This window comes from Chiloscyllium punctatum, chromosome 37 (genome assembly GCF_047496795.1).
Source record: "Chiloscyllium punctatum isolate Juve2018m chromosome 37, sChiPun1.3, whole genome shotgun sequence".
NCBI lineage: Eukaryota > Metazoa > Chordata > Chondrichthyes > Orectolobiformes > Hemiscylliidae > Chiloscyllium > Chiloscyllium punctatum.
The window spans coordinates 60045663-60068203 of NC_092775.1; the positions used below are offsets into that span (position 1 = coordinate 60045663).

General features: G+C 42.1%; 1 protein-coding gene across 1 annotated transcript in view; it reads left to right on the top strand.

Moving 5' to 3' along the window:
- The window catches only part of LOC140463156 (tumor necrosis factor receptor superfamily member 5-like), a 69295-nt gene that overhangs the window by 17400 nt on the left and 29354 nt on the right, over window positions 1-22541 (top strand). The window contains exon 2 of the mRNA XM_072556922.1: window positions 9260-9344. Within this exon, the coding sequence (XP_072413023.1) occupies window positions 9260-9344 (85 nt within the window). The remainder of the gene's footprint in view (window positions 1-9259; window positions 9345-22541) is intronic.

Below are 22541 nucleotides of genomic sequence, written 5' to 3' on the forward strand. Positions count from 1 at the left end.
CCCTCCTGGATGCTAATCCCCAGTCAAATTCGAGAGGGTACTGCTCCCATGCTCTGCATGTTCACGTGCAGAAAGCTACAAAGAGAGAGAGCTGCATTTACTTGGCTGCTTGTCTTTCATTCATTGTCAGCTTATTGGAATTGCTGGCCAAGTCAGCATTTATCACTGATCCTCAATCGCTGTGGAGAAAGTGGTGGTGAGCTGTCTTCTTGAATCACTGCACTCCATGTGGTGTAGATACACCTATAGTGCCAGTAGGGAGGGAGTTCCAGGATTTTGAACCAGTGACTGTGAAGGAACAGTGGTTATGAGTCAGGGTGGTGAGTGACTTGGTCGGGAACATGTAGGTGCGGGTGTATCTGCTGCCCTTGTCCTTCACAGGAGTGTTAGTGAGTTGCAGCACTGCATCCTTTTATATGGTACGCACTACTGGAACTGAGGATCGGTAGTTGGGAGAATGATTGGCACCACATCCCCAAACAATCAGGTGTGCTGCTTTGTTCTGGATCATGTCAAGCTTCTTGAGTGTTGTTGGAGCTGCACTCATCCAGGCACATGGAGGGTATTTCATCACACCTTTGACTTGTGCCTTGTAGATGGTGGGCAGGCTTTGGAGAGTTGGAAGGTGAATCAGTTGCTACAGGATGCCAAGATATTTAAGTGACGAATCCAGTTCGGATTCTGGTCAGTGGTGATCCCCAGGGTTGATAGTGGGGAATTCTTGCAAAAGAGTCAGCAGAGGCACAATGGGCTGAATGGCCGCCTCCTAGGCTGTGAGATTTGATAATCCTATTCGCTCATTCACAGTGGAGGAACCATTCTCCACTGAAACAACCACTTTCTGTTGTATAACATAGCTGCTGGAAATTGCTGGCTAAACATATGCCCCAGACATAAGCTGGGCCTTAGGATTAAAAAAAACCCCACAAATCTAAAACATATCAAAGTAAAGTTGTGGCCTGCTACTTTATAAGTTAGCTCTTTTTTGATTGCTCACATTTAAGCATTTGGATTAATTGGACAACATTCGCATTGGGGCATTTCTGGGGTAAAGGTCAGGAAGCTGTGGTCCCATCTAAATTATGCTCTAATGGGGCAGAGGAACAAAAATGCAAACTAACAGTTAATGAAACAGAAAAGCTAGGAATGTATTGGAACTGATGCTGTTAAGCTAGTTACTGTACAAGACTGTTTGTTTGTGAGCTATAGTCTGTCAGTGGAGCAGAATTAAGTATTAAGACGATCTTCCCTCCAACACAGCCCTGCCAGGTGGTTGCTTTTCCCAATGTTGGTACTTCAGGCCCATTGAAAAACTGGTTTATTCATTGATTCACATTTCCTCTTTTATATTCATTCATGGAATCACAGCAGGAATATGAGATTCAAAAAAGATGCACAGGTAACCGAGTGGCATAAAATGGCTCAATATACTTTTCTATTTAATATGTTCAGAGATGTTATTACACACCTCTGGAGTAAATGGAATTTGAACTCTGGCCTCCCAGCTTAGAGGCAGTGACAATACCATTTTGCTGCAAGTACTGTTGGCCCAATATATTGTACTGAGGAATGGAATTGTGCAGCCAACTGAGAAACAAGACTCAGTAAAGATCCAAATTCAGTCCTCAATTTGAGCACTAACCAATCACAACTGGGGTGGGAGTTGAGGGTCGACAGTTGGCTTGGTATTGTAGAGAGGGGAAATCAGCTTGGGTTTCCCCTATCCCAATCCACAACCTCTATAGGAGACAGTATAATGACACAGGGGGAGATGGATTGTGTCTTCAGAGATGAATGTTTGCTCATGTCACATTCACAGGTGACAGAGTCTAGTGCTGAGGGATGGTTAATCTCTAAGGAGCTGAGCCCCATCGTGAATCAGTGCTTGACAGGGAAGTCGGAAGAAAATAGTTCTTTTTTTATGTGCTAAATAGAAAAGAGTTATACCGTGATACTGTGTTTGTTATTACTTTGCTGATTAAAGGACTGGAGTAAAAGTCTATGTTCAAATCCTATCACGGCCATTTAAGGTTTTGGGTTTGGTTAATACCAGAGACACAGTGATAGAAGCCTGATTGTTGCTTAATGTCTGTAACCTATATCTGCCACCAGCTCATGTATGAACAGGAAGTCTCGTTTGGGGTTTAGATGTAAGAGCACGACTGCTTCTTTTTGTTTGATCCAGATGTTGAACATTTTCTGAGGTTAAACCGATACTGTGTTATTTCGCGCTAAAATAATTTAAATTAGAGGAAACAAGAAGGTACTGAATTGATAGCCCAGCTCAGTCTCCTGCTGACAGCTAATTCCCAAATGGGACAGGCAGTTTGTTGAGTGGAGATTACAGTTCAGATCACATTCTTGTCGGGAGAGCTCAACCATGTCATCTTTATAACTCAACAGACAGGAAGTCAGACTGTATGGGTCTGTAATGTACACTACCGGACAGGAAATCAGATTCTATGGGTCTGTCATGTGCATTACTGGACAGGAAATCAGACTATATGGGTCTGTTATGGGTACATTACCGGACAGGAAATCAAACTGTATGGGTCTGTAATGTACATTACCGGACAGGACATCAGACTGTATGGGTCTGTAATGTACATTACCGGACAGGACATCAGACTGTATGGGTCTGTAAACTACATTACCGGACAGGAAATCAGACTGAATGGGTCAGTAATGTACATTACCGGACAGAAAGTCAGATTATATGGGTCTGTAATGTACATTACCGGACAGGACATCAGACTGTATGGGTCTGTAATGTACATTACAGGACGGGAAATCAGATTGTATGGGTCAGTAATGTACATTACCGGACAGGAAATCAGACTGAATAGGTCAGTAATGTACATTACCTGACAGGACATCAGACTGAATGGGTCTGTAATGTACATTACCGGACAGGAAATCAGATTATATGGGTCTGTAATGTACATTACCGGACAGGACATCAGACTGTATGAGTCTGTGATGTATGTTACTGGACAGGCAATCAGACTGTATGGGTTTGTCAAGTACATTACAGGACAGCAAATCAGATTGTATGGGTCTGTAATGTATATTACTGGACAGGACATTAGACTGAATGGGTCTGTAATGTACCTTACCGGACAGGACATCAGACTGTATGGGTCTGTAATGTACTTTACAGGACGGGAAATCAGATTGTATGGGTCTGTAATGTACATTACTGGACAGGAAATCAGACTGAATAGGTCAGTAATGTACATTACTGGACAAGACATCAGACTGAATGGGTCTGTAATGTACATTACCAGACAGGAAATCAGATTATATGGGTCTGTAACGTACATTACCAGACAGGACATCAGACTGTGTGAGTCTGTGATGTACGTTACTGGACAGGAAATCAGACTGTATGGGTTTGTAATATACATTACAGGATGGAAAATCAGATTGTATGGGTTTGTAATGTATATTACTGGACAGGACATTAGACTGAATGGGTCTGTAATCTACCTGACTGGAATGGACATCAGACTGAATGGGTCAGTAATGTACATTACTGGACAAGACATCAGACTGAATGGGTCTGTAATTGTATATTACCAGACAGGACATCAGACTGTATGGGTCTGTAATGTACATTACTGGACAGGAAATGAGATTGAATGGGTCTGTAATGTACCATACTGGACAGGACATTAGACTGAATGGGTCTGTAATGTACATTACTGTACAGGACATCAGACTGCATGGGTCTGTAATGTATATTACCGGACAGGAAATCAGACTGTATGGGTCTGTAATGTGCATTACAGGATGGGAAACCAGATTGTATGGGTCTGTAATGTATATTACTGGACAGGAAATCAGACTGAATGGGTCTGTAATCTACCTGACTGGAATGGACATCAGACTGAATGGGTCAGTAATGTACATTACTGGACAAGACATCAGACTGAATGGGTCTGTAATTGTATATTACCAGACAGGACATCAGACTGTATGGGTCTGTAATGTACATTACTGGACAGGAAATGAGATTGAATGGGTCTGTAATGTACCATACTGGACAGGACATTAGACTGAATGGGTCTGTAATGTACATTACTGTACAGGACATCAGACTGCATGGGTCTGTAATGTATATTACCGGACAGGAAATCAGACTGTATGGGTCTGTAATGTGCATTACAGGATGGGAAACCAGATTGTATGGGTCTGTAATGTATATTACTGGACAGGAAATCAGACTGAATGGGTCTGTAATGTACCTTACCTGACAGGACATCAGACTGAATGGGTCAGTAATGTACATTACAGGACAGGAAATCAGACTGTATGTTTCTGTAATGTACATTACTGGACAGGAAATCAGACTGAATGGATCTGTAATGTATATTACTGGACAGGACATCAGACTGAATGGGTCTGTAATGTACATTACCAGCTAGGACATCAGACTGAATGGGTCAGTAATGTACATTACTGGACAAGACATCAGACTGAATGGGTCTGTAATGTACATTGCCAGAAAGGACATCAGACTGTATGGGTCTGTAATGTACATTACCGGACAGGAAATCAGACTGTATGGGTTTGTAATGTGCATTACAGGATGGGAAATCAGATTGTATGGGTCTGTAATGTATGTTACTGGACAGGAAATCAGACTGTATGGGTCAGTAATGTAAATTACCCGACAGGACATCAGACTGAATGGGTCAGCAATATACATTACCGGACAGGACATCAAACTGTATTAGTCTGTAATGTACGTTACCGGACAGGACATCAACTATATGGAGCTGCCAATTCCTGAGTGAGACTTGCTGTGGGTGCATCTTGCAAGTTACTTGTAACTTACCTTGAATATAAAGCATATGGAGGATATTTTGGTTCAGATTCTGATTTTGATTTGTTGAATGTAGGGTAGACCTGGACAAAGTAGTGTGAACCGTATTAGTAAGCATCAACACGGTTTAAAATCTTAGAATCCGAGACTAAGAAAAGGTGCTAGGTAAACGAAAATGATTCATGAGTGTGGAGGGAGCAGTGTCGTAAACTGTTCATTGATACTTTGACAATTCTCCAACAGTCTGTTTATTCGTTACAATTCAGCAACTTGATGAGCTTGACGATGGCCCAGATAAGAAATAAACCTTGTTTGCAGCAGGTTTCTCATGAGGAAGTCTGAGGTCATGAGGTCAGGTTGAGCCATTAAAACAAGCTGGTGGTTGTCAAATCGGTCATTTCTATTTTGTTGAAGGACAGGGGTGTTCTGCCAATAGCCTGGCCAATATCTATCCTTCATCTTCCAAAAGGGCCCCAACAGGTGACTTAACCACTCTGATTACAATGATATTACGTACATTTCTTTGGTCTGACTATTTTCCATGTGTAAAATAGAGACCTTCAACAGAAATGCGTGAGTCATAGTGTGAGGTCAAACAGGAAAACAGACGCAGGCAAATGAGGAATTAAAACTGTGAGAGAAACAGCAGAGAATGTGCTTTGGGCTGAGTGCGCTGAGGCCGAAGAGATTTTGTGGATAAATTAGATGTGTGATACATAAATGCCTTTATGTAGATTTTAGCATTCAAACTGCTAGCATATCACTTTGTGAAGGGTTTGAAAGAAAGAAGTTCAGGGGCTGTCCCTCTGAATCAGTCACCTAATCCAGTATGTGTCTGAGTACAGGTGACTGTGAACAATGTTCATGGTGAACACCTTGGAGTGTTGATGGGAGATTGCTGACACTGTGGGGTTTATGTCGGGGGAGTAAACATTGGACTGCGTTATCTTTGCCTTTTATTTAGAATAATCAAAGATCAATTTTAGCCGAGAACTCCCAGACATTGAATACTTTTAGGGGAGTCTTGGAAGAGACACAACTAAGCTCAGAAGCAAATCTAGTTTCTCTCCTACGATGGAGGATAGGACAGTTCAGGGGAAGCATATTTACCTTGAGGTAAAGGTTCAGTTTGGAAGGCTTCCAATCCCAAAAGTGTTTGATTAGAAATCTGCAGATTATCAAAAGATTGAGAAAGTCTGAGCGTTACATTTTGTGAGCACAAGAAGAGTCCACAAGAATGAACTGGGGAGAACCCGTTAAGTTGAACCTAATGATTTGAGATCTCGGTGTCATTTCTCTAGATTGCTATAAAATGAAACATTTGGGAAAATAGATGAGACTTTATTTTGCTGTGTGCTTTAAGATTTTTCAAACTGTATTCTGTATTTAGTCAGACTTTTTTAAAAAATGTTTGCGTGATCTGTTTTATTATTAAAGAACATCTTCAACTATATGTGGCTATATTTCAGTGAATGACCACCATGGCAAACAGAATAAAATCTGTCAAGCCAGATTTCATTTTGGGATCTGACTTGTCCAATAGTAACATCAGCTAGAATGGTAACAGTGAGCAGGAAGTGCATCATAGACAATATAGTTTCATCCAGGTCTGTAAACCTACAACACCGAGTTCTGCTGCTAGATGGTTGCCAAATGTGTCCTAGTGTCTGGCTGATAATGTGGCCTGTGCCAAAAAAGAAGTGTACATTTCCAGTACCAACACCCAGTTTACAAATAGCAACTGTGAAACAGAGAAATAACTTTAAAATAGATTGACTTGTGCTGAAATTGAGACATTTCATACTGTCCCGGGTGCGATGATTTTCTTTGTGTTGTAATGGTGATGATTTATAATGGTTTCATTTACAGTTCTGTCGGTTGAGTCAGGCAGGTATTCAGTCAGTTGCAGCAAGGCTAGGATGGGATGAACATTGTTCACAGGTTGGTCATTTGAGATTCTGGGAAATTCCCCTCTGGATGACACTGCAGCGATTGTTACAGCAGGAGACAGCAGAACATGGTAATCTTCCTGTAAAGGGTTGATGGAGCAAGCAGAGCTGGGTTTGAGAATGTTGCTTCAGATCTTATTGTTTCAGATCATCGAGAACTCAATGGAAGAATAAAATTAATCTCCCCTTTGGAAAGTGCCAGCATGGGAGCAGTGACTCAAGAAGAAACACAACCTGAAATATTTCAGCTGCAGATCCTTGGCGGCCGTTCTGTGACCTGGTTATTGCCCTTTACTCATTTAGAAAGTCTCCCTATCTCTGTTTGACTTTCCTTACGTTTCTGTGGTTCCCAGCGCTGTGGTTGGCCATATGAACCAGTCTCCTTCCGTCCTCTGGGAGAACTCACCAATTGTTTTATTTTGAGGTAAAGAACATCATCAGAGACGAGCTTCAATTTTTTTCAAAAAAGGCCTCCTTGGATTAAATTCAGCAATAATTCTGGGATTAGGAAATACTGTGCAGCTCAGAATGTACTCCTGGAACCTGTTTTGCTTTATTATTAGAACAGCTTGTTTTTTTTTATTCATTCACAGAATGAGGGCATTGCTAATTGCCCAGAGAGTAGTTAAGAGTCAACCACATGGCTGTGGGTCTGGAGTCACATGTAGGTCAGACCGGGTAAGGATAGCAGTTTCCTTCCCTGAAGGACATTAGTGAACCAGAACAGTCAACAATGGATCCATGGTCATCATTAGACTTTTAATTCCAGATTTTTTAGAATTCATATTCCACCATCTGCTGTGATTTGAACTTGGGTTCCCATAACAATACCAGGGTCTCTGGAGTAATGGTCCAGTGATAATATCACTTGTGTTTCTCTTTGGTGGGTTAACTTGTTTTTCAGTGCCTGTTCTAGCTCAGTCAGCATTGGTGGTGCCTCGGAGCCAGGAACTTGTGAGTTTAGTTCCTGCTCTACAGGCTTAGGCTGAACAGGCCCCGTGTAGTACTAAGGGTGTGCTGCACTGTTGGAGGAGCTGCTTTTCAGATGAGGCCTCTTTTAGGTGGCTGTGAGGAAACTCCACTAAGAGCGTGGGAGCTCTTTGGTTTACTGGTTCATATTTAACAGATTATCTGTTCACTGTGACATTGCAGACTGTGGAATGGCGCTGGATGCAAAATAGCTGCTGCATTTCTTACAACAAGCTGTTGGAGGTTACGAGCTGTTACTATCAATGCAGGTCTTCCATTGCTGAGTCTATGTTTACAGTGGAATTAGTAATCTCCAGCTTCAAATCTGAAGAGTCTTTTGCAAGTTGTTCACCCAGGAGTTGAATTATTCACTGGCGGTGGGTAGGTGGGTGGGTATTTAAAAATGGAGGGTGACCCTATTTGCCTGTAGCTGTTGGATTGGCCTCAAAACTATTGAAGAGCCATTGTGCCTTTACCTGTTTTGAACTCAGGCTTCTATCCTTAGGTAGAGGAAGCCCTGCTCTGAGAGACGCAGGCCAATCAAACGTTTGGCAGCTTACCTGTCCCAACAGTACCACCAGGAGTGGCAACCATTGCTAGGGCTGCAGTGAATTGTCTGAAGGGTAGGGGGCAGGAGTTTGGAGCAAGAAGAATTAGGGGTCTCACAGCTGCCTGCTTCGCATGATTTGGAGCGGGGGTTGGGATTGGGTCAGGCAGGGCTGAGGGTGGAGAGAGTATGGAGGCAGGGATATCTTTGTTGTGAGCATCACTCAATCTGAGCCTATGAGATTACATACAAAAGGATGTGGTGGTGCAGGGAGTCTCAATTGGGTCATGCTGACCTGTTTCTGTGCTGTTAGCACTGTGCAATCGTAACTTGCAAAAAGGATGTGAATAATAATTGGAAAGAAGAAAGCTGCACAGTACAGCAGTGTAGAAAGGAGTAAGATTAATTGGATAGATTTTGCAGATGATGGCCGTTTTCAGCATTGTATAATTCAGTAATGTTGGACAACTACTATTGAACTCGAAAGGTTAGATTGTCATTCAGCAAACTTCACTTTAATAATGGGTGGCACTCTTGATAAACCTGTGAGTAAAAAAGAAAATTACATATCGTACCTGAAATACTGATAATTTACTGCATTATCGCAATGTCCAAGTTGTCAATTAAGGGTGTGAGTGAGTGGGCTCTGTGAGGGTAAGTTTTATTTAAAGCTAAGTTGCTTTATTATTTAGTGCTGTAAATGAAGTACAACAGTGATTTGTATACCTCCTAATTGCATTTCTACTATTTACTGTGTGTTTTTAACATCGATTCCGCGGATTTCTGGATTATCCAGAATATTTGAGCATGCTTCTGCTCCCATAGGTGCCAGTTAATAAGAAGTTTGGTCTACTTCAGTTGGTCTTGATCAATGAGAGTTGAAGAAAACTAATTCTCATTAAGAAGGGAGCTTGAGGAAAAGGTCAGCAGCTTGTTCTGAGGATCTTGTGTCTGTTTAATTTGCAGCTTTGCCTGTGTGCCTCCTCCAGTGACTGTGACAAAAAGACCGAGTACTTCAAGGATGGCAAGTGCTGTTTCAAATGTGGCCCTGGTGAGTACAAGTATTGAGTGGGTGAAAGTTAAACAGGGAGTTATTGATAAAAACAAAACATTTTCTTAATGTGAGCATGGAGGATACGAGAAAAAAACCCCATAGATTTATCTGTACCAGTTAAAAAAGGAAGATAGCTTGGAATTTAGAAGTGACGTGTCATTTGGAACTAGAGTTTTTTGTTTGACAAATGTATTGATCAAATATTCCTGGTATGTCTCAAAGGCTGAATGACCCACTGGATGTTTTCCAGTGTTTTTCTTTTTTTCAGTTGGTTTTTTAAAACTAATTTCCTGCCAATGACTCTGTGATTGTATTTGTAGGGAAACTACAGAGGATCATCAGGCTGTTAATCTGTTGTAAAACACACTGTTACCCACTTCCAGTATCAAAGATACATAACCTATTAAAGGCATCAATCAAAATGTAAACACAGCCAATCTAGGATAAGTGGTTCCAGATTCCTCAGGACTTTATTATTAAAGATGTTATTAAGCTGGAGAGGGGTCAGAAGAGATTTACCAGGATGTTGCCAGGAATGGAGGGTTTGAGTTGGATGGAGAGACTGGATAGGCTGGGACTTTATTCACTGGAGTTTCGGAGATTGAGAGGTGACCATGTAGAGGTTTATAAAATCATGAGGGGTATAGATAAGATGAATGGCAGGTCTCTTTTCCCTAGGGTGAGGGATTACAAGATTAGAGGGCACGTTTTTAAGGTATGAGGAGAAAGATTTTTAAAAGACATGAGGGCCAATTATTTTTTCACAGTGGTTCATATGTGGAGTGAACTTCCAGAGGAAGTGATCGATGCAGCTACAGTTACAATGTTTAAAAAAAAAGTTGATATAAATGCATGAATAGGAAACGTTTGAAGGGATGTGGGCCCAGTGCAAGCAGGCAGGACTTGTTTAGTTTGAGATAATGGTTGGCATGGACTGGTTGGGCTGAAGGGTCTTTATGACTCAGTTAAGCATTCCTAATATATTTAGCTAACCCAGGAAAATGTCAGCAATGCAGCCTGTTGAAGCTGAAACCCTAGATGACCTTTTTTTAAAAGCTGCAAGTGATAGTTCATTTTAAAGTGGATTTCCCATGAATCAGTGGAGTGCAGTTGGTACTTAGATTGTTGTATTGTTAAACAGCAGGGATATATTTTAACAACACTAACGATCAGTGGACATTTGTATATCAATCCAAGACAGCACTATGGGACTGCAGTGATGCAGCATAGGAGACCATTCACTCCATTGTATCTGCACCTGCTGTCCAAATAGCATCTTGGCCTTATGCCCATGTCATAGCACATTGAGTAAAATGACATACATGACATGAGAGTTTGCCAGCATGTTTCCCTTCAGTTTTCAGTGCATTATAGTACTTTCTCCATTGGGACAAGTGTAGTAATGCATGACAAGACTTAAATTGTACTGCTCACTGCAATGGTCAAAGGATGCTGTGATGCACCCTTGTATTAAAAACAGATTTAAATTAAAATTGAGGAACTGAGGAAGGGTCACATTGTCCCGAAATGTTAACTCTGATTTCTCTTCAGAGATACTGCCAGACCTGCTGAGCTTTTCCAGCAACTTCTGAACTTTGTACCAGCTCATGGTAGTCCTTTACTGGCCTGTATTTCAAAATTATATCTATCCCGTCTTTAAATACTTCCAGTGAGCTGATCTGCACAACTCTCTGGAATTAATAATTCTCGAGAAGAACTTCCTTCACAATTCAGGTTCAAATGAGTGTTCCCTACATTATTTCCTAGTTGGACATTTCTCCCTATAAACATAGACATATAGAAAATAGGTGTAGGAGTAGGCCATTCGGCCCTTCGAGCTGGCACCACCATTCAATATGATTGTGGCTGATCATGCAACCTTAGTATCCCACTCCTGCTTTCTCCTCATATTCCTTGATTCTTTTATCCAAATGAGCCATATCCAGCTCCCTCTTGAGTATATCTGACGAACCGGCCCCAACAGATTTCGGTGGTAGACAATCCCACAGGTTCACAACTCTGAGTTCAGAAATTGTTTCTCATCTCAGTCCTGAATGGCTTACCCCGAATTCTTAAACTGTTGCCCCTAGTTCTGGACTTCTCCAACATTGGGAACATTCTTCCCATATCTAACCTGACCAATCTCATCAGGATTTTGTTTCTGTGACATCCCCCCTCATTCTTCTAAATTCCAGTGAATACAAGCCTAGTTGATCCAGTCTTTCTTCATATGCCAGTCCTGCCATCCCTGGAATCAATCTGGTGAATTTTCGCTGGACTCCCTGAATAACAAACATGTCCTTCCTCTGACTAGGAGACCCAAAAGTGCATACTGTAGTCAAGGTGAGGCATTACCAAGGCCTATATAACTAGTGGAAATATCTTCTCAGCATCTACCCTGTCAAACTCCTTCAGAATCCTATATATTTTGATAAGATCACCCTTTATTATTCTAAGCTCTAATGAATAAAAACTGTATTGAATAGGCAACCCTTTCATCCCAGTGATTGGCCTATTGAATCTAACTTTTTTAAAATACTAGTATATCCTTTCTTCAGTAAGGGGAGTAAAACTGTAAAAGATACTTTCAGGTACAGTCTTGCCAACACCCTGTGGAGTTGTGACAGCACTTCCTTGTTTCTAAATTCCAATCCCTTGCAATAAAAGCCAAAATTCCATCTGCTGTCTCAATTACTTTCTTCTTCTGTTATGCTAACCTTTTGTGTTTCATGCACAAGACCGCCCAGATCCCTCTGTGTTACAATTTTTTGGAGTCTCTGTCCATTTAAATGATAGCTTTCCTTTTGATTCTTCTTACCAAAGTGCATGGCCTCACAATTACCTACAATAAATTCCAACTGCCACATTATTGCTCCCTTATCAAATCCATGTAAATATCCATACAGATTCCTTATATCCACATGGATATTTTTGTATTGTTAGTTAATCGTTATAATCCCATTTTGCTGCGCTTGGCCCATATCCCTGAATGTCAAGATATCTCAAGGTAGATGGTAAACAATTGAGGCGGTAGGACTTACGTCTTTCCAACCTGAAAAAAAATCATTGGATCTGACTGTCTGAGTTCCACGTTAACCAATCCTCGATTTATGCCAGTACTTTACCTCCAATACTATGAGCTCTTATCTTGTACAATAACCTTTAGTGTGCTGCCTTATCGAATGCCCTCTGCATTACACCTGCCAATTATCCTTTATCACCTTGACTTCTTCAAATATCATTAAAGAATGCTGAAAATTTTATCAGCTGTGACTTCCCTTTCATAAAACCATGTCGATTCTGTTTAGTTGTGTAAAACATACTAAATAGGAGTACTTGTTTCTTCCTGCCTGCTCCACCCTTCAATATGATCTTGGCTGATCATCTAACGCAATCCCCTGTTGCCATTTTCTCCCCATACCCTTTGATCCTTTTAGCCCTAAGAACTATGGCTAACTCCCTCTTGAAAGCATTCGCTGTTTTAGCCTGAGACACCACCTGTGACAGAGAATTTCCACAGGCTCACAACGGAGCAGTTTAGATCTCTGCAATGGAGGACTAAGGGATTGATTAAGTGAGGAAAAATACAGTACGGAGCATACAAACTGATTGTAAAAATAATTCTGTAGAAATGTGAAGAGAAAAAGACTAATGAACACAAGTGTCTTATGTTTAGAAATAGTACAAGTTGTAATAGAGAACAAAGAGATGACAGACCAGTAAATGTACTCTGTCTTCACAATGGATCCAAATAACATCCCAAAACATTGGGAAAGACAGTGTCTAAGTGATAGCTAGGAACTGAAGGAAACCAATATTAGTCGGAAAATGGTGTTGGGAAATTGATGGGATCAAATACTGAAAAATCCCCAGGATCTGATAATCTGCATTCCAGAATACTTTTGGAAGTGGCCCTAGAAATATTGGATGGTCATCTTTCAAGATTCTGTAGACTCTGGAACAGTTTGTATGGATTGGAGGGTAACTAATGTAGCACCACTCTTTAAATGAAAAGGTAAAAAGAAAATAGGGAATCAGAGGGTGTTTAGCCTGATGTCTGGAATGGAGAAAATATAAGCATCAGGGGGTTCCTGGTTCAACTCCCACCCAGAGGTGTGTAATAACATCATTGAACTGCCTTCTGCGGCCAGGAATTTCATAGGCTCATCACTCTCTGGTGAAGAAATTTCTCCTCATCCAAGCACCAAATGGCCTAATCTATTTTCTTCAACTGTGGCCGTCGTTCTGGAACTCTCCTTCCTGAGTTTGCCCTGTCTTGGCCTGTTAGAACATTATACGTTTCTATAAAATAATCCTCATGTTCTTCTGACCTCTAGTGAATATAGTCCTAAACAGTCTGGTCTCCTCATATATCAGTCCTGTCATTCCAGGAATGCAGTATTAAATTCCCAGTCCTGGTCACCTTGCAATCACCTGTCTTTAATAGCTATCAAATCATTTTTTACTTATTTATATTTGTGCTATAAACTCATTTATCTTGTTACAAACATTGAGTGCATTCAGATAAAGAGCGCTAAACTTTAACTCTTTACTCTTAATACTTTCTCTGGCTCTGATTTCAGCTGCAATCAGTAACATACATTTTCTACGCTTTCTTGTCACCCTTTGGTTATCGTTTACTTCTTGACTAACTCGCATCTCTACTCTCTCATTTATTTTTAAAAACTTTCCTTCAATTGAACCCTCTACCCCCCATCCCCACCCCTCCCCCCCACCACCATGACCACCACTGCCTCCACCCAATAATTAGTTAAAAGCCCTATCCTTATCCCTAGTTATGTGATTCCCAAGGATGCTGGCCTCAACATGGCTGCCCTAATGGAACATCTCTCTCCTTCTCCTGTACTGGTGTCAGTGCCTCATGAGTTGGAATACATTCTCCCACCCGAATCTTTGAGGCAAGCATTAATCTCTCTAATCTTACTTACGTCTGTCAACTTGCATGTGATTCAGGTAGTAATCCAGAGATCATTACCTTTGTGGTTCTGCTTTCAAATTTAGCTTCGAGCTGTTTGTAATCCCTCAGGATTTTCCAACCCTACCTTTGCCATTGATGTCTACATGGATCCCAACAACTGGATTCTTCCCCTCTCATGGCAAGTTTCTCTCTAGCCCAAAGGAGTTTTTTTGACCTTGGTTCCAGGTTAGCAACATAGCATCAGATCTCTCTGTCTTTGCTGCAGAGAAGTATCTATTCCCCAAATCGTGATATTCCCAAATACTGCTTCATTTCTCATTTATCCCCCCATTTCAATGCACTCTGGACCATATTGCTTTGGTCAGTTCATCCTTCCTCTTGGCAGTTCACACCCTCCAAAGCTGAATTCTGCATGCTCGTAGAATCCCTACAGAGTCATAGAATCCCTACAGTGTTGAAACAGGCCCTTCAGCCCAACAAGTCCACATTGACCCTCCGAAGAGTATCCCACCCAAACCCATTCCTCGTTACTCTACATTTTACTCCTAACTAATGCCCCTAACCTACACATCCATGAACACTATGGGCAATTATAGTATGGCCAATTCACCTCACCTCACATCTATGGATACCTGTCTCACTTGCAGTCACACTCTCCTGTCCCTACCCATGCACTAGATTTGATGTAATTAACATAAAGGGTGTGACTACCCTCTGAGGCAAAGTCTTGGTACCCCTCCCACCTCTCTGATACCTCACAGTGTAACTTGGATTCCACCTTAACAACTCCAAACTGAAGTTTCTTGAGCAGCTAACGCTTGCTGCAGATTTGGTCAATGTGGATCTGCCAACTCCAACATTCGCCTGCCCAGCTACTTCTGTTATGTGTCAAGAACCAAATTGAATGATAAATAGTTTAAAATTGAATTTCTCAATTGTACTGCTCAGCTGCAATAATATCTCCTGATGTACGCTACTTGCCCAATGAAAAGAGACATGCACAAAATATTTACCAGTCACTCGTTTATCTGTGACATTACACTTTGTCACTGACAGGTGGAATCAGGTTGATGGGACTCTCTGCCACTTTTTTTTTAATCTCCTGCCACTTTCTCACAGAAGTCTGCTCTTCTCTTTATGAAAATGCTGTGTCCGTTCTCTCTTGTGGTGTTTCAAAAACACATAGTTCTCTCTTTCACTCCTTTTGATGTTAGTAACTATCTCTGGTCATTCTCTGTCTCTCTCTGTCTCGTGCCCTTTCTCTTCTCTTCTCTTCTCTCCTCTCCTCGATTCTCTCCTCAATTCTCTCCTCGCTTCTGTCTTCTCTTTTCTCTTCTCTTTTCTCTTTCCTTCTTCTCTCTTCTCTTTTCTCCTCTCCTCTCCTCTCTCGCGCTCTCGCTCTCTTTTCTCTCACTCTTCTTTCCTCTCTCGGTGGAAACGAGTTCCATATTTTCACTATACTCTTGCTGTTGAGGAACATCCTGTTACCAATGCAGAATGGCTTACGTCCGGCTTCACGATTGTGCCACCTCTTTCTTGAAAATAATTTCAATCTAATTACCCAATCAAATCCTTGAATCATCTTCGATTTAAACCAACCTGGTTTTAGACACCGACACAAGTGTTTTCTTAGATGTGTATTCACTGGAGCCAGTTCAGTCGTTACATTATGAGCTTAATGTTCACTAAATTATAAAATGATAGTGTGAAAAAGAGGCCATTTGACTCACTGTGTCTCTGGTGGATATTCGGTTTACCGCAATCTACACAAAGACCTGTTTTTTTTGATAAAATTTCATTTCAGGCATTTATTTCATTCTTTGTTCAATGCCTTTCTGCCCCTCTCAGTCACTGCAATCCCAGTCACAACTCATTAATAAAAATGTTTCCTTTGGCCACCATTGATTCTTTTATCATTGACATTAAATCTGTAGTCTCTAATTATGTACCCACTGACACTGGAAACAATTACTCATTCAAAACCATGTGTGATTTTGAACACCTCTATCAAATCTCTTTGTAAGCTTCTCTGTTACAGTCTCTCCCCATGTTTGATGGGCTGACATCCTCCCTACAGCACAATGCCCAGTGTTGGAAACAATTCTTCAGCTGGCTGTTTTATAGATGTTTATGATAACTTGCTCGCTTTTGTACTCTATTGCTTTTTAAAGAAATGAGTAATTTCAAAAGCTTCTTTAACAGTCTTCTCAATGCGTCCGGCCTCGTGCCACAATGCATTTACAGACAAGGAATTTAGAAAGGGAGGTTTGCTCATGCTATTGAGGAGGTTTTAAACTAATTTGGCAGGGGGGGGTTGGGGGACAGAGTAGGTATAAAGATGGGAGCAAGGTCCAATCAGATGTTGAAGGAATGCTAGGACCATGCGGTAGGTGGGGAACACATGGCCAGGGAGAAACACGTGGAAGGTCCCCAAAGCTCAGTTGTATCATTTTGAATGCAGTGAGTTTGACTGGTGAGTTGGGTGAACTTAGATCAACAAGCATTACGGGAATATGATATTGGTGCAGTTCCTGAGACATTGTTGAAGGAGGGCCAGGACTGGTACCTTAACCTTCCAGGGTATAGAGGTTTCAGGCATGACAGGTTTGACGTAAGAGAGATGGGGGTATTCCATTATTGATAAAGAAAATCATCACTGAAGTAATGAGGGAGGACATCCTGGGGGGTAGGCGGAGCGGTGTTCAAATGAGGCCATCTGGGTGGAGCTTAGAAATAAAAAATTTGCTGGGATTATACTACAGGATTCCCAACAGTCACAGGACGGAGAGGAGCAGATCACCAGAAAGGTGTATGAGAAACAGGGTGATAGTTGTAATCCCAACATTAACTGGGATCATCTTAGTATCAAAGGTTTAGACAGTGGAATGTTTTTGAAGTGTAGCCAGGATTGTTTTTCGAACCAGAATACAGATAGTTCTAATAGAGATGGGGCAGTGCTAGACCTAATCTGACACAATGAAGGCGGTCAAGACATTTTAATAGGCAAGCATTTTGGGGACAGTGACCATAAGTTTCAAAGTTAAGTGTCTAAACTGGGAGTAGGTCAATTTCAATATCATTAGACAGGATCTGGCAAACACAGACTGAGAGCAGCTATTTGCAGATAAGTCTACATTTGGAAAGTGGGAGACCTTTAAAAGTAGTATCGTGAGAATTCAGGGCCAACGTGCTCCTCTAGTGAGGAGCAAAGGCAGCAAGCCCAGGGAACCTGGGATGTCAAGGGATATTGAGAGTTTAATAAAGAAAAAGAAGGAAGCGATTGTCAGGTGCAGCACGTTAAAACAGAGGAGGTACTTCAAGGTATAGAGAGTGTTGGGGAGGGGTGGGGGGGTGGGGAAGGTGTTTGCTTTAAAGGGAAATTGGGAGGGCAGACAGGGGCCATGAAATATCATTGTCTGATGGGGGAAAAACCCAAGGCTATTTATAAATGCATTAGGGTAAGAAGATAACCAGGGAAGAGTGGGACCTATTAGAGACCAGACGGTCAACTTGTGGATGGAGCCAGATGAGTTCTTAGATGAATATTTCCCATTCGTACTCAGCAAGGCAAAAACATTGTAGCTGGAGATTTCACTTGGGCTTGTGAGGTTCTAAGAGCGTGTTAAGATTATAAGATGGAGGTATTACATGTTTTAGCAGCCTAGGATTGTTTAAATCCCCAGGGCCTGATGAGATGTATCCCAGGCTGCTTTGGGAGGTAAGGGCAGAGATTGTTGGGGCCTGGGCAGAGATATTTAATACTGGATTTGTGGTGCTGGAAGAGCACAGCAGTTCAGGCAGCATCCAACGAGCAGCGAAATCGACGTTTCGGGCAAAAGCCCTTCATCAGGAATAAAGGCAGTGAGCCTGAAGCGTGGAGAGATAAGCTAGAGGAGGGTGGGGATGGGGAGAGAGTAGCATAGAGTACAATGGGTGAGTGGGGGAGGAGATGAAGGTGATAGGTCAAGGAGGAGAGGGTGGAGTGGATAGGTGGAAAAGAAGATAGGCAGGTTGGACAAGTCCGGACAAGTCAAGGAGACAGTTACTGAGCTGGAAGTTTGAAACTAGGATGAGGTGGGGGAAGGGGAAATGAGGAAGCTGTTGAAGTCCACATTGATGCCCTGGGGTTCGGAGGGCACAGACCATGGAATTATGGACCCCTTAGTCTGACGTCCGAGGTAGGGAAATTATTGGAAATAATTCTGAAGGACAGGATTAATCCATACTTGGAAAGGTAGGGATTGGTCAGTGTGGATATGTCAGAGGGAAAGCCTGTCTGACTAATTTAATTGAGTTTTTTGTAAAGTTGACTAAATATATTGATGAGTGTAGGGTAGTTGATGTGGTTTACATGGACTTCAGGCCTTTGGCAAGGTCCCACATGGAAGGCTACTACAAAAGCCAAAAGCCCATGGGATCCAAAACAAGTTGGCAAACTGTATCCAAAATTGGCTACCAAATAGGTGATGGTGGAGAGTTGTTTTTTTAATTGGAAGCCTGTGAACAGCAATGTACCACAGGAGTCAGTGGTAGGATCTTTGCTGTTAGTTATTTACATTAATAACTTGGATATGTGCTAGGTGCTGCATTTTGGGAAAGCAAATCTTAGCAGGACTTATACACTTAATGGTAAGGTCCTGGGGAGTGTTGCTGAACAAAGAGACCTTGGAGTGCGGGTTCATAGCTCCTTGAAAGTGGAGTCGCAGGTAGATAGGATAATGAAGAAGGTGTTTCCTTTATTGGTCAGAGTATTGAGTACAGGAGTTGGGAGGTCATGTTGCGGCTGTACAGGACATTAGTTAGGCCGCTGTTGGAATATTGCGTGCAATTCTGGTCTCCTTCCTATTGGAAAGATGTTGTGAAACTTGAAAGGATTCAGAAAAGATTTACAAGGATGTTGCCAGGGTTGGAGGATTTGAGCTACAGAGAGAGGCTGAACAGGCTGGGGCTGTTTTCCCTGAAGCGTTGGAGGCTGAGGGGTGACCTTATAGAGGTTTACAAAATTGTGAGGGGCATGGATAGGCTAAATATACAAAGTCTTTTCCCTGGGGTGGGGGAACCCAGAACTAGAGGGCATAGGTTTAGGGTGAGAGGGGAAAGATATAAAAGAGACCTAAGGGGCAACTTTTTCACGCAGAGGGTGGTATATGTATGGAATAAGCTGCCAGAGGATGTGGTGGAGGCTGGAACAATTGCAACATTTAAGAGGCATTTGGATGGGTATATGAATAGGAAGGGTTTGGAGGGATATGGGCCAGGTGCTAGCAGGTGGGACTAGATTGAGTTGGGATATCTGGTCGGCGTGGATACGTTGGACTGAAGGGTCTGTTTCCATGTTGTACATCTCTATGACTCTATGACTCTATATGAATTTAGAAGGTATAATTAGTAAGTTTGCAAATGACATGAAAATTGGTGATGTTGTTGATAGTGAGGGGGATGGTCTGAGATTAGTCTGATATTGATCAGCTGGTGCACTGCACAGAGCAATTGCAGATGGAATTCATTGTGAGTTGATGCATTTTGGAGACTCTAATAAGGAAAGGATTTACACAATTAATGTTGGATCTCGAGTGAAATGACTCCACAGAGGCTGCTATCCCATTACCAAATGCCCCTTTATTTACATGTGCATGTTAATTGACACAAGGGAGACTGTAATGGGACAAGGAAGGAGTTGGCTAAATTAGACTGGGAACACCAGTTGAACGGTGGAACAGTGGAGGACTTGCAAAGAGAGTTTTCACAGTGCTCAAGGAAAATATATTCCGGTCAAAAACAAGGATAGCAAAGGTAGGAAGAGCCAGCCTTGGATAACCAAGGAAATAAAGGAAGGCATCCATTTAAAAGCTCAGGCTTACAAAGTAGCCAAGAGTAATAGGAAACAGGCAGATTGGGAAAACTTTAAAAAGCAACAAAGACTCATGAAGCAAACAATAAAGAAAAGAATGATAGATTATGAATGCAAACTAGCATAGAATATGAAAACTGTTTGAAAAAGTTTTTATAAATATATAAAATGGAAAATGGTGGCTAAAGTGGATGTAGGTCCCTTGCGGGATGAGAAAGGGGATTTACTATTGGGTAATGTTTAAAAGGCTGAGGCCTTAAATAACTGTTTTGTGTCAGTCTTCACAGTGGAAGATGTGTCTAGCTTGCCAAAGAATGATTTTAAGGATACGATGGGAGGTGAAGACCTCAATTCAGTTGTTATCACTGAAGGGGTAGTATTGAACAAACCTGAGGGTGTAAAGGTAGATAGGTCCCTTGGTCCTGACGGAGTGCATCCCAGGATGCTGAAAGAAATGGCAGAAGTTATGGTAGATGTGTTAGAGGTAATTTTCTAAAATTCACTGGACTCCAAGCAGGTCCTGGTGGACTGGGAGACAGTGAATGTCACGTTGTTGTTTAAAAAGGGTGTAGTCAAAAGGCAGGTGACTACACATCTGTGGTCGGGAAGGTGCTGGAGGCTATCATTAAAGAAGAAATAGTAAGACATCTGGGTGGAAAGGTATCCCATCAGGCAGATGCAGCATGGATTCAGGAAGGGAATGTCGTGTTTGACAAACTTACTGGAGTCCTTTGAGGATGTAACAAGCGTGGTGGATGGGGAGGTACAGTTGGACGTTGTATACTTGGATTTCCAGAAGGCTTTTGATAAGGTGCCACATAAAAGACTCATCCATAATATAAGAATGCCTAGAGTTGCATGGAATGTACTGTCATGGATAGAGGACTGGTTACCAATGGAAAGCAGAGAGTTGGGATAAATGGGTGCTTCTCTGGTTGGAGGTCAGTGGTGAGCAGGGTGGAGCAGGGGTCAGAGTTGGGCCCGCAAATATTCATGATATATATAAATGATTTGGAAGAGAAGACAGAGTGCAATGTATCCAAGTTCACTGGTAACACTAAATTGAGTGGAAAGGCAAACTGTGCAGAGGATGTGGAGGGTCTGCAGAGAGATTTAAATAAGTTAAATGAGTGGGCAAGGGTCTGGCAGATGGAGTACAATATTGGTAAATGTGAGATTATCCACTTTGGAAGTAAAAATAATAGGTCAGAGTATTATTTAAATGGTGAAAGACTGCAGCATTCTGTTGTGGCAGAGGGACTTAGGAGTGCTCGGACATGAATTGCTAAAAGTTGATTTGCAGGTGCAACAGGTAATCAGGAAGGCAAATAGAATATTGGCTTTCATTGCCAGAGGGATTGGATTTAAGAGCGAGGAGGTTCTGCTGCAATTGTACAAGATGTTGGTGAGGCCGCACCTGGAGTATTGTGTGCAGTTCTGGCTTGAGGAAGGACATACTGGCTTTGGAGACGGTGCAGAGGAGGTTCACCAGATTAATTCCGGAGATGAAGGGGCTACCCTGTGAGAAAAGGTTGAGTTGCCTGAGACTGTTTTCTCTAGAATTTAGAAGATTGAGAGGGAAAAATATAGAAACAAATAAAATTATGAAAGGGATAGATAAGATAGAGGCAAGCAAGTTATTTCCACTGGTGGGTGAGGCTAGGACTTGGAACCATGGCCTCAAGATTAGGGGGAGTAGATTTAGGACAGAGATGAGGAGGTACTGTTGATTTTAAGAGACCAGTGAATCGATGACATTCTCTGCCCAAGGAAGCAATAGAGGCAGTTTCATTAAATATATCCAAGACAAGTTGCATGGGTTTTGCATGGTTGGGGAATTAAGGGTTATGGGGATGTTGGAGGTAGGAGGAGCTGAAGCGCTGGATAGATCAGCCATGATCTTAATGAATGGTGGAATAGGCTTGATGGGCCATATGGCCTACTCCTACTATTACTATGAAACTGGTCTGGCTTCCTCAGAACCAGCTCTCAGAGAGAACAGAATCTCTGACACTTAGATTACTTACAGTGTGGAAACAGGCCCTTCGGCCCAACAAGTCCACACCAATCCTCCAAAGAGCAACCCACCCAGACCTATTCCCCTAAGGAAATGGGCAATTTAGCACAGCCAATTCACCTAGCCTGCACATCTTTGGACTGTGGGAGGAAACCGGAGTACCCAGAGGAAACCCATGCAGACACGGGGAGAATGTGCAAACTCCACACAGACAGTTGCCCAAGGCAGGAATTGAACCCAGGTCTCTGGCGCTGTGAGGCAGCAGTGCTAACCACTGTGCCACCGTGCCACCCTTAGAAACTGAGCTTCAGTGAGCCTGACTACACCGGCACCACTCCCCACCTCTTCCTCCGCTGCATTGATGACTGCATTGGCGCCACCTTGTGC